The 12,965-nt window shown below is 41.7% G+C and overlaps 1 protein-coding gene and 1 long non-coding RNA gene across 2 annotated transcripts; one reads left to right on the top strand and one right to left on the bottom strand.

The window, feature by feature from the left end:
* Window positions 1-3,052: 3,052 nt before the first annotated feature.
* LOC143118240 (uncharacterized) lies at window positions 3,053-4,748 on the bottom strand. The gene is made up of 3 exons (XR_012986067.1): window positions 4,472-4,748; window positions 3,843-3,933; window positions 3,053-3,695 (listed from the first exon to the last, which is right to left on the bottom strand). It is a non-coding gene; the product is annotated as an uncharacterized LOC143118240 (long non-coding RNA).
* A 3,788-nt stretch (window positions 4,749-8,536) lies between these two features.
* Window positions 8,537-9,166, top strand: hamp (hepcidin antimicrobial peptide). Its single transcript, XM_076279591.1, has 3 exons — window positions 8,537-8,629; window positions 8,787-8,867; window positions 9,056-9,166. The coding sequence occupies exons 1-3, from the start codon at window positions 8,537-8,539 to the stop codon at window positions 9,152-9,154; spliced, it is 273 nt and encodes a 90-aa protein (XP_076135706.1). The 3' UTR covers window positions 9,155-9,166.
* Window positions 9,167-12,965: the final 3,799 nt, after the last annotated feature.

Here is a 12,965-nt window from a genome sequence, read left to right as displayed (position 1 = left end):
TTGTGCTTATGATGAGATGCATGTATGTATGACACGCATGTGTAATGAATCAGTTTCTGGTTAAGAAGAGGCATCTGTCTCAGTTAGAAAGTGTTGTTGGAAAGGGATAGTGATAACTCAGGACTTTGATGAAGATGTAACCTTACATCAAAACCTTAGTCACCGGGATAGTGATAACTCAGGACTCTGATGAAGATGTAACCTTACATCGAAACGTTAGTCACTGTTTTGCACCTTAAAAAAATAAAATATATATATATAAATTAAGAAGACATCTGTGTTGCACCGGCGTTCTTTTTTACTCGTGATAACTCTTCTTAGAGACAGTTCTTTTTACTCGTGATAACTCTTCTTAGAGACAGTTCTTTTTTACTCGTGATAACTCTTCTTAGAGACAGTTCTTTTTTACTCGTGATAACTCTTCTTAGAGACAGTTCTTTTTTACTCGTGATAACTCTTCTTAGAGACAGTTCTGGAAGGCACGGTGAGTGAAAGCAATGCATGTCAGACTGGATTTAGTGAAAAGAAAAACAATGAGAGGGAGAGACAGAGAAACAGAGAGAGAGGATGGGGGGAATTCCCAGGTGTGTACAAATGGGTGAGTAGGGAAGAAAGAGGGGAACAAGGGAGGTACGGAGGGAGGGAGAGTGAGTGTGAGGTCATTGCCCGACAACAGGGCGCGGGGAGAGAGAGGGGGGAGAGTAGCCGTCCCAGTGGAGCCGGACTGTGTTTGCCCACAAGATTCCCCACTGATAGTACTGGCGGCACTCACACACTCACACGCATGCACGCACACACGCATTTTTAGTTTTCAGTGAGAACAGATTCAGCGCTCAAGATTTTGGATACAGTAATACAGTTCTATTGCTGTAAGCCGCTTTGGATAAACACGTCTGCCAAATGAATACATGTATTAATGTAAACATAATGCCTAATCACTATCTCACCGTAATTAATGTAAACATAATACCTAATCACTATCTCACCGTAATTATTGTAAACATAATACCTAATCACTATCTCACAGTAATTATAAATGTTTTATGTTCACAACTGACCAAGGGTGACATCAGCGATACAGGATAGTGACGATTGTCATTTCAATGGCCATTCAGCTCAGGGATGGTGTACAAAACTTTATTTGTGTAAGATGACTGTGTGAACTTGACTGACCTTTGCTGATCATGAAAGAGGGCTGATGATAGTTGGTTAAATATGGTTAAATATGGGTAAGTATGGTTAAATATGGCTAAGTATGGGTAAGTATGGGTAAATATGGGTAAATATGGGTAACTCTGTGAGTAAGAAAAGACGAAGCATCTATGCTTGATGTCACCTGATGTATGATTTGTTTTCTGTGAGTGTCTGTATGTGTTCTCTGTGAACAAACATGGTGGTAAAGAGAGAGCTCTTATTTAAAAGAGAGAGCTCTGATTTCATATTCGCATACTCAGGGCAGAAATGAGCAGAAAACTGATTTCTGATCTGATGCCAATCGGGTCATTTATCGACTCATTCATCAGTGCATCTGTTGACAGTGGTCTCCTGCCTGTCCAGAGTCAATAATGGCTGTCACAGGGTTATCACTGAATGAGACAGACTGACGCATACACAGCCAGAACATGTTTTGATCATTAGTTTGGTCATGACAACAAGGATATGTGATATTTCCATTTGTGAAATGTGTCATTTGATGTCAAGTAGGCCTATTCACCAAATGTCACAATTGTCACAGCATGATTGTTGAATCTTGTCATGTATCAGAATGATGACAAATATAAACTGTCTTTACCAAATGTGAATAGGCTACTTGGTGTCCTAAGAAAATCCTCTCTTCAAATAGTGTGATGTTAATTCCTGACTGTAGGTGATCGGCTCAGTACATGCTCGCAAGTGTGTGGCTGAACACCTTGAGTGGAAACTGTAGATTCCATCCAATCAAGACTGGGAATACAGTTTTAAACACAGTCTAGATAGAGCGCTGGTCTCACAGAAATGACCGGGCCAATTCTGTAATGGCCATTTGAGTTAAGAGAATTATACAGTGCAGTTTGGAGAGCTCAATCACATGCCTCTATTCATATTACTGCATAGAGCTCTATTCACATTACTGCATAGAGCTCAGTTCACATTACTGAATAGAGCTCTATTCACATTACTGCATAGAGCTCAGTTCACATTACTGCACTGAAAAAAATGACATGCAAGAATTACTTAATTTTATTTAGGTAACCATTTGCACTCAATTTAATTTAGCTACATCCAGCCATATAGATTTAGTTGAATTTGCTTAATATTTTCTTGCAATTAAAGCTAAACTAAATTGAGTAGTTACAACTAAATCAAGCCAAGCAAACTCCAATCAAATATTTTGAGTAAAAATTTGTATTAGGTAACCATTTGCACACAATTTAATTTAGCTACATCCAGCCATATAGATTTAGTTGAATTTGCTTAATATTCTCTAATGCAAGAATTACTTAATTTTTTTTAGGTAACCATTTGCACTCAATTTAATTTAGCTTCATCCAGCCATATAGATTTAGTTGAATTTGCTTAATATTCTCTAATGCAAGAATTACTTAATTTTTTTTAGGTAACCATTTGCACTCAATTTAATTTAGCTACATCCAGCCATATAGATTTAGTTGAATTTGCTTAATATTTGTATATAATTTCATTGGTAAAAATTAAGTTAAACTTCAAATTCAGGTTAAATAGTATTAACTTAAATCTCAAACAGAAATGGTATAACTGTCTTTATTAAAACAAATGTTCAACACAGAAACACACATATGAACACACATTGTGACCCTTTGCTCTAAAAAATAATAATTTTCCCGCTCTCAAACCAAAGCAAAAGCAAAGGCAGTAGTGCCAAAGAGAGAGAGTGTGAGCACCAAAAGAGAGAAAGAAAGATTCAATAAATGGTTGTGAACCTTTGACCAAAGCCAAACACCTTACCAGTGAGTGATTGTGTGTGTGTGTGTGTGCATGCGTGCGTGTGTAAGTAAATGTGCCGAGATAGAATGACAGAAAGACCGTGAGAAAGAAAGAATGAGAGAAAGACAGTGAGAAAGAAAGAAAGGTTCACAACCATTTATTGAATCTTTCAAATCAAGTCAATCATGACTGTGTGTGTGTGTAAAAGTGTGCAGAGAGAGAGGACGAACGATAAAGAGAGAGAGAGAAAGAGAGACAGCAGGGAAGAGAGAGAAGAGGCCCACTTGCCCATCTAATGATTTGGTTCTTAAGATTGAGAACCTTGGGTAGGAGCTTATCACCATCCATCTGAATGACAACTTTTTGCATGAATTTGTAATAGTATTGAAGAGTTCAACATTGATTCAATGTGTATATGACCCCTAGCTTCACCAAAGTCCTTTTAGGCAAGTCCCTGCACTCGGCAGCCATAATGCAATGCTTTTTTGGCACTCATCGGGCATCCTATTCGGCAGAAATGCGCGTGCGCAAGGCTTCACGACACCAACCTTACTCCAGCACCGAGTTCACAAGACATGATTGGAGGATTTTTTGAGTGCTGTGTCTCCTCATTAGAAAGTCTCTGGCTTCACTGCACAGCCTTGTGCAACAGACCAAGGTTCCTCCAAAATGATGCCTCCATCCACAACGATGCCGATGTCCTCATGTTCCAAGGGGTGGTTTTCTCTTGACACCTCCTTGCCATGGATATCCTGTACAAAATTTAAAAAGCTGCTTTAGGTTGACGCTTGAGAAAAGGTACGAGCTGGGAGCTGGCTTAAAGGTTTTTGGCTTAAAAATTGGCATAAAAATGCAATTTTTATTGCAATTTCAACATGCCCTTGGTTAGTGTTACTTACCATGTACATGTATGAGAGAATCATCATCTTCACCAAAATAAAGGCACGGGGTCTTGATGGCTGCCTCCCTCCTCAGATGTACAGTCTCTGTCTGTTCAGATACAGGGATATTAATCATTTTGTGAAAATACAATCAATACTCTAAATAATAATAACCTCTATTTATAAAGCACTTTTAATACGGAAGATTCAGTTCAGAGTGCTTTGCAACAGAAAACAGGCATTTGGCAAGCATTTCTTTCCCCTGTATTGGTTGAAACACACCCCATAATCACGTCCCAACGAAGCAGCGCCAGACTTAAATTCTGACAGGAATTGAGTATAACGACATCAGGCTAATAAGTGAGTGTACCAGTTGGGGAAGGAACAATGTGAGCAACGGGAAAATGAGTGAGTGGGTAAATGTATGACGACTCATGTAGTCGTATCAACCCTGAGGAGTCCAGTTATAGTTAGACACAAAATTATAATGCCTCTATCTGTCGCTATGTTGTAATAAGGAACATAAGAGCAATGTGTGAGTAGGGTGACTATAAGTGATGGCAGTTGCAAATAGCAGAAACAGATCCAATGTGATCATTGTATGTAATATGTAAGAGAAGTAAACAATAATAGTAATACAAACTTACACCTTGCAAAATCCTCAAATGTTTGGTCATTTTATGTCCTTTAAACCTTCTTCTGGAACTTATGACCTTCTTCTTCTGGAAAACGGCGGTCACTGGACATCCAAGGTTACGCATCTTTGACCTGTAGCTTGCCTGAATACCCAAGCATCACAGGCATTTCCTGATCCAGTCATCAAGCAAGGACATTTCTCAATACCTGTAACTAAAGAGGATAGAAACACATTTATAATATAAATATAAAGTATACATTTATGAAATATACTTATTTAATACATACACAAATGGTGCTAGTTAATCAAACGATTTTGACACTTCATTTAATTGACATTTGACACATTATCTTACAATCTACCAACAATAGCTACACAGCCCTGCTTGTTGGTCTGACTGTCCCCTTGAAGGGAAAACATTTCGAATTTCAACACCATGGAACAAATAAAATGTTCAAGCAATATCTGCTTAACAGGTGTCCAGATCTTGCACTGCTGTTGAGTTTGAGAAATGCCACCACCACCACCATGCATATTCAGCGCTGGCGATGACATGAAATAGTGGTACTCCATTACTGACAGAATAAATAAACACGTTTCTAAACCTAGCGTAAATGTGGCTTTTGCCCAACATTGTCCGAGTTATGACCTGACCTAATCACTCACAAAACATGCGTCCTATTTCTTTCCTTTTTACATGTACCTTGGCCTGCATTCTGTATTTTGCAAACTCGGCATTGCTCAAGTTAAGTGTCAGTTGACTCCACAGGGGTCGGTGAAAACGTGTTTGGTCTGCTGCATAACGTGTTCGGTTAGCTAACTAGCAACGTTAAGGTCAACCATATTTCAGGCAAGATCTGTGTTCCAATTCAGTTAGCAGCTAATGTTAACTGTACAAACTTTAATGGGTCCACTGAGTTTCAACGACCTAAATTGTCTAACATTAAGGTATATATTCATTTTGAAGTTATTCAATCAATTACGTCGAGGAGGTAATAAAAGTAAACTTTAAGATGAACTTGTTAAAGTGTGTTCAATACTTTTTCCCTGTGCCATTCCACTTTTTTACTCATAACTCTACTTTTAGACATTAATGTTTGGATTTTTTTATATGGGTGGATTATCTGAGTTAATACTAGTGTCTGGTGAAAATTTCATGCAAGTAGCCTCATTGGAAGTATACTTACTGAAAAAAATGTTGACGTGTTCAATACTTATTTTCCCCGCTGTATAGGCCCACTGGTTGTAGCTTGTAGCTTTCTGCCATCATTGTAATTCACAACTTGTACTTTCCTAGTGGATGAGGTTATAATGACCGGCGCGCTAACGGGACACTGAAAGACCAGGCTACGCGAAACTTGGTGGGCACGTAGGAACCACTGATTTTTGTTTTGATCCTTCGCCAACCCGCCGCACCGGACCCCCCAAAAGGAGGGTAGGCCAAACACAGTTTTCTGTGAATATCTCACGAACCGCAGGGCCTAGAATGACCTAATTGTTTTTGTATGTTGGTCTCAAGGGGCCATGTCAACCCATCCCATATTCACTTGAGGTATAGTGCCACCTAGTTAAAAATAAAAAACATAAAAGAGGCGTTGTAATCGCAGGTATCTTTGGCTGACATGTTCAAAACTGCATGAAATTTGACGTGTAGGATCATTATGACACCCTCTGAATGCATGCCAAATTTTGTGGAATTCTGTTCATGGTGGGTCCACACAATAAATGAGTATATGTGTAAATTTAGTGACTTTTTAGTGATTTTTTCTGTTAATTATCTCGAGAACCATAGGGCCTATAACCTGACTCTCGCCAGATGAATTTCGCTCCGCCTAGCTCCACTCACATACATCTGGGATCGCTTCCGTTGAGAGTGATTACGGCACCAGATTTTATGGTAGAGCCAATCAGGACGCAGGGCGGGAGTTTCATAGATGTGACGTAGCGTAGAAGCGACTGTGAGACTGTTCTCAGCCTCACGGGTTGGCTTCGATGTGAGTGGTTGAAGTAGCACGTCAATAGATGATGGACAAGTGGCTTATCCAATCATATGCAAGGATTTTTGATAAGGCCCAGCCTTCTGAAACACCTCTCCAATGGATCGATCCCAGATGGATGAGTGGAGCTAGGCGGAACGAAATTCATCTGGCGAGAGTCAGGTTATAGGGCCTAGGCCTGTAAAGTCTACACCAATCGGCCTGTACATGGTGGTGTGTAGTGTATGCACGTTATGTGTGTTTGTGACATATAAACACGCACACACACACACATAAACACACACACGCATGCATACACTTACATAAACATACATGCACATACAGACACACAGGTAGGCACACTGAGCGGCGCTTATATTTTGTACAGCTATGCGGTAGGCTACATATAGTTCAGTAATTTGGACCTCTGAAGTCCGCCATCTTTGCCCTATATGGGACAAGGTAGCATCCTATCAGGGTTATTACAGCACAGTAGTCTAATGTATGTAGCATCCTATCAGGGTTATTACAGCACAGTAGCCTAATGTATGTAGCATCCTATCAGGGTTATCACAGCACAGTATGCTAATGTATGTAGCATCCTATCAGGGTTATCACAGCACAGTAGCCTAATGTATGTAGCATCCTATCAGGGTTACCACAACATAGTAGTCTAATGTATGTAGCATCCTATCAGGGTTACCACAGCACAGTAGCCTAATGTATGTAGCATCCTATCAGGGTTACCACAACATAGTAGTCTAATGTATGTAGCATCCTATCAGGGTTATCACAGCACAGTAGCCTAATGTATGTAGCATCCTATCAGGGTTATCACAGCCCAGTATGCTAATGTATGTAGCATCCTATCAGGGTTATCACAGCACAGTAGCCTAATGTATGTAGCATCCTATCAGGGTTACCACAACATAGTAGTCTAATGTATGTAGCATCCTATCAGGGTTACCACAGCACAGTAGCCTAATGTAGGTAGCATCCTATCAGGGTTATCCCAGCACAGTAGTCTAATGTAGGTAGCATCCTATCAGGGTTACCACAACATAGTAGTCTAATGTATGTAGCATCCTATCAGGGTTACCACAGCACAGTAGCCTAATGTAGCATCATATCAGGGTTAGCACAGCACAGTAGTCTAATGTAGGTAGCATCCTATCAGGGTTACCACAACATAGTAGTCTAATGTATGTAGCATCCTATCAGGGTTACCACAGCACAGTAGCCTAATGTAGGTAGCATCCTATCAGGGTTACCACAGCACAGTAGCCTAATGTAGGTAGCATCCTATCAGGGTTATTGATATCCTATCCTATAGGCTAATGACATTTCTCCCCTCACTGTCCCTTCGCGTGGTGTTTTTGCATTTCTCTGTCTGCCGATGAAATGAAGTCAGCTTTTGTGACTCACGTGTATTCATGTAAAAGATTCATACATTAATATGTTTTGGTAGTGGCCAGTGTTGGGGGGATCCACTGATGACTTCTAATGGCATTCTCACACAAACACACACACACACAGGCACACACACACACACACACACAGAGACACACAGGTAACTAGCTGGCTCTTGAGCATAAGACATTTCATTACTGATAAATCCTTTTATGAGTACATGACAATAAACTTGAACTTGATCTTGAATTTAATATTGGCTGTGAATGGCTGGCAGGCTATTGATCAGAACACCGTTGTTCCTGCCAGACGCCTCGTTCAGAACCCTGTGATGTAACTGCTGCACCTCTTTTTCAGTCAAAGTCAAAAATTCCAAAATCCCAACCAAGTTGAGCAATCGGTTACGAGAAGAGGTCAGGCAGCTCTAGAGGGTGGGGACAAGGTTCTCACCAAATGGCCATAAATAGCCGTGCACATCACTCTAGCCAGTATGACAAGGAGGAACTTCTACAGCAACAACAGACAACTTTAAAAACTTTCCTGAGACCTCTCAGTCGTCTTTGTCAGATTCAAGAAACCTTTAAAACGGGGACTAAATTAGCAGATTAAAGGCATACACTAAGAGAAAAACAACACATAACTCCGGAACGTCAATATTGGAACAAAGTTAGAAGGCATCAGAACTTAGAATGAGATTCTTCACAACAGTCATTGTTGCCATGGTAGTGGTCGCCTGTATTAGCATATCAGGCAGTGCTGCTGTTCCTTTCTCTGAGGTGAGTTGAAATAAGTGATTTTTTCATAATTTCTTTGCGGTAGCCTACTTCAAATGTTATGCAGTCGTCATAAAAAGCATGCAAGGTTTCACGTATCAGATAGAGTCGTTTTAACCCGGTTTGTCTGCACTGCTCTGTAATTAAACACTTCCCCCATGCTCAGGTGGAGACTGGGGAGACATGGAGACCCGCGACAGAAACACAGCAGCTCGCAGTGACATCACCAGAAGTCACCAATCCCCTGGTATGTAGGCTACTGCTAAAGGCTCAACGAATAGCCAAACACAATTAGCCTTTCTCTTGTAATCTAGGACGCTGTGCCTTCCCTAAGGGACCTGAATTATTATGAAATCACAATTTGCTTTGATGTGTTGACGCGTCATCGCACACAGTGAACCTGTTTAACACCCATCCTCTCGCTTCTCCTCAAAGGCCCTCTTCAGGACAAAACGTCAGAGTCACCTGTCTATGTGCCGGTACTGCTGCAACTGCTGCCGCAACAAGGGATGTGGATACTGCTGCAAGTTCTGAGACGCGCGGGCATTGAGGCGGCCGTCGAGACTTTACCGTCACGCACAAGGCTCAATAACTTATTGATGCCGCTTCTTTCTAAAGCAGCGGTGGAATTCGAAGACGAATGTGGGCAGCCAGATCCTTTGAAAAGCCCGGACTGGAACCGACTGCTTTTTGACGGTTGTCAGTTCCTTTCAAATTCGGCTCAGGAGTCTTTCCTGACCACTTGTGCCGGGTCCTCCGTATGGAACCTTTGTAGGAAACCTTGCACTCTATTAGCGGACTTCCAGCTCGCTTTCTTAACCAGTCTATGACAAATTGTGATGTCATTCAAAACAGTAGGGTTTTGTTCACTATTTGGTGAATCTTTTGTAATATTTAAATTATTTTGTACCTGACTTTTTTGTATATTATCTGTTAACTTTTCCCAGAAATGGTTCAGTGTAAATAGTTTAATTATTGCTTATGTATAAATGATGCAAACTAAGTGAGGTTTTCTAATAAACACAGTATACATCAGTACACTTACATGTCATTCTTGTTCTCGGAATGTGCAGGCCTATATAGCCTGCCCTGGATGATCCTAAATAGCTATATAGCCCTGGATGATCCTTAATATATATAGCTCTATAGAGCCCTGGATGATCCTAAATATATATAGCTATATAGCCCTGGACGAGCCTAAATATATATAGCTCTATAGAGCCCTGGATGATCCTAAATATATATAGCTCTATAGAGCCCTGGATGATCCTAAATATACATAGCTATAGAGCCCTGGATGATCCTAAATATATATAGCTATATAGCCCTGGATGATCCTAAATATATATAGCTATAGAGCCCTGGATGATCCTAAATATATATAGCTATATAGACCTGTATGATCCTAAGATTGTGATTACTGGCTTGTAAACACATTGGTGCTATAGCTCAACTCAAGCAGTGCATTTGCCTAAATTACAAAATTGCTCAATGCTGTGAGGATCATGCTGTAGTCCTATCTGGACCTTGTTGACGACAGGCGCTTTAGGCTAAACCATGCTAGCCTATGCGCATTAGGCTACATGTAGGCTATGTTCGTTCAAATATGGTCATAATATGATTGACCTATTCTAATGGATTATTCTGGAAGCAATTCATTGAGCTAACCTTTCACACATGAGCACATAGTTTCTATCCCTCATCTTCCCTGAATTCGCTTCATCAAATGGTGAAAATCTGCTTGAAATTGCGTGCATGACACGTTGGAATGACCAAGAGATCAAGACAAATGTTACAGCATACAGTGAATAGCATTTAGCACATGTGGTCGGCGCCACACATTTTGGGGTGCTTTGCGTAAAACAGGTTGACCGTCTCCATCACAATTTCCTACCCCAACATTATTCACATCGTCATTTCATTTGCATTTATATCACTTCCACCACCAAATTGCATGCCGCGCGTGTCAGGTGTTGAGACGATGCTGTGGAGATTCTTAAGTAGAATGAATGGTGCTTGTAATGAAGTTGAACGAGCCGCACAAACACGCCGCCCGCCCGCTCCTCTCCCTGGCCGCTCCTCTCCGCGGCTGCAAGCGGCACCTGGAGTCGTTAGTTTGAATTAGCCGAAGGGAGTGATGGTTCCGCTCGCCCGCCCCCCACACCCCTCTCCTCACCGGCACACGGAGGATGCAGAGAGCCCTGGTCCAGCAGCACGATTGGCCTTCATGGCTTTTTCAAAATGTTTGTATTCCTGTCGACGCGGTGGAGCTGAAGACAGCCTGGTGATCAGGCAGCTCAATGAAGTGCATTATTTTGTGTTCGTGGTGGGCTTAGTTCGGCGACGCCATTATGTCCTGTCAAACTGTATTTCTGTTCAGTTGTGTGTGTGTGTGTGTGTGTGTGTGAGAGAGAGAGAGAGAGAGAGAGAGGTGCCCAGTTAATGAATACGCTGTGATCTGCAACACAAGTACTTCAGAATTTAGCCACAGGGTGTTTTACAGGGTGTTCTATTGCTATGGGTACTGAAGAAAATAATTTCAAGTGTTTGTGTGTGATAACCAACCTTGGCATTTATGTTTATCTGTACAACATGGTACAACATGGTTGCGTGACTCTTTTACCAACAAATATCATTGCTCTCTCTCCAATACAGCACGAAGTCAGTAGTCACACAATAGGCTGTCTCACTGGGCTTCTGTCACTGTCCCACTGCTAATTCAACACTGCATACAACTCATACTACATATAACTGTTTCAACTTGTATATTTGGTTACACTTAACTTGACGGTATCTACATATAAGAGTTACATGACATTGTCATGAACGTGTCATAAGTATTATAAACAAGTCATAAACATTTATGACATAAGGCTTCAGTCACTCGCTTCTGTCAAGTGTCATTCGGTTTTTCTCATGACAAGTTATGACAGTGTCACGTCACTCTTATGTAGATACTAGGGGTGTAAAGATTAACCGATACGTATCGGTACCCGTTTTTAACGTGTAAGATACGGCTACATCGATACGTGAAGCCCCGTATCGGAAAAAAACTGAAATGAACCGGTCGTTATATCGATTTACTTGTTATGAATCGGTTCACAACCTTTTCTGCTCGCTCAGACTCTCATTTACGTTCCAAGCAGCGCGTTCATCCCACTTCCGGTTTTGAAACTATACGTGGTACGGAATTGTGGGTAATGCAGTTCGTTTTTGGTTACATTCATTGCTCAAAGTTGTCAAATGACCTCATTACCCATACATCTACTGCAACTTAAGCATGTGACAACTTGCACTCGGTCGGCTTTTGTTTTTCGAAATCCAGCGCGAAATTAAACACTTAGCATTCCTAAACAGCAACTGTAGAGTAGCCTTACCTTTGATGAAGGGATTTCCTTAATGACATCATGTCTCACCCCCGTTCCCAAGAAACCACACCCTAGTGAGCTTAATGACTTCAGGCCTGTCGCTCTAACATCACATGTGATGAAAACAATGGAGCGGCTGGTCTTAGGCATGCTCAGACCCCAGGTACGCCATGCACTAGACCCGTTACAGTTTGCATACCAGGAGAAAGTGGGCGTGGACGATGCCATTACTTATCTTCTACACAGGACACATTCTCACCTAGACAAGGGGAAAAGTGCTGTGAGAATCATGTTCTTTGATTTCTCAAGTGCTTTTAACACCATCCAACCCCTCAGACTGGGAGACAAGCTCTTGCAGATGGGTGTGGACGCTCACCTGGTAACCTGGATTACAGATTACCTGACCGAGCGACCACAGTTCGTCAGACTGAAGAACTGCCTCTCTGACACTGTGATCAGCAGCACCGGAGCACCACAGGGAACTGTGTTCTCTCCAGTCCTGTTCACCCTGTACACATCTGACTTCTGCTACAACACCGAGTCATGCCACATGCAGAAGTTTTCTGATGATACTGCAATTGTGGGGTGTATCAGGGACGAGCAAGAGGAGGAGTACAGGAGCCTGGTGGAGGACTTTGTGCAGTGGTGCAAACTCAATCACCTTCAACTGAACACTTCAAAGACCAAGGAGATGGTGGTGGATTTCCGAAGGTCTAAGCCCGCTCTGCTACCAGTCTCCATTGATGGGGTCAATGTGGAGGTGGTAAGCACCTACAAGTATCTGGGTCTCCACCTGGACAATAAACTGGACTGGTCAGCCAACACTGATGCACTCTACAAGAAAGGACAGAGCAGGCTGTACTTCCTGAGGAGGCTGCGGTCCTTCAATGTGTGAAGCAAGCTCCTCAGGATGTTCTACCAGTCTGATGTGGCCAGCGCCCTCTTCTATGCAGTGGTATGCTGGGGAGGAAGCACAA

This window comes from Alosa pseudoharengus, unplaced genomic scaffold (assembly GCF_046254945.1).
Source record: "Alosa pseudoharengus isolate Yale_2024_CS ecotype anadromous, Long Island Sound unplaced genomic scaffold, YU_APseudo_1.1 YU_APseudo_1.1_scf_12, whole genome shotgun sequence".
Lineage (NCBI taxonomy): Eukaryota > Metazoa > Chordata > Actinopteri > Clupeiformes > Clupeidae > Alosa > Alosa pseudoharengus.
The sequence above is the reverse complement of the archived record's forward strand: the minus strand, read 5'-3'. Positions and strand labels throughout refer to the sequence as shown.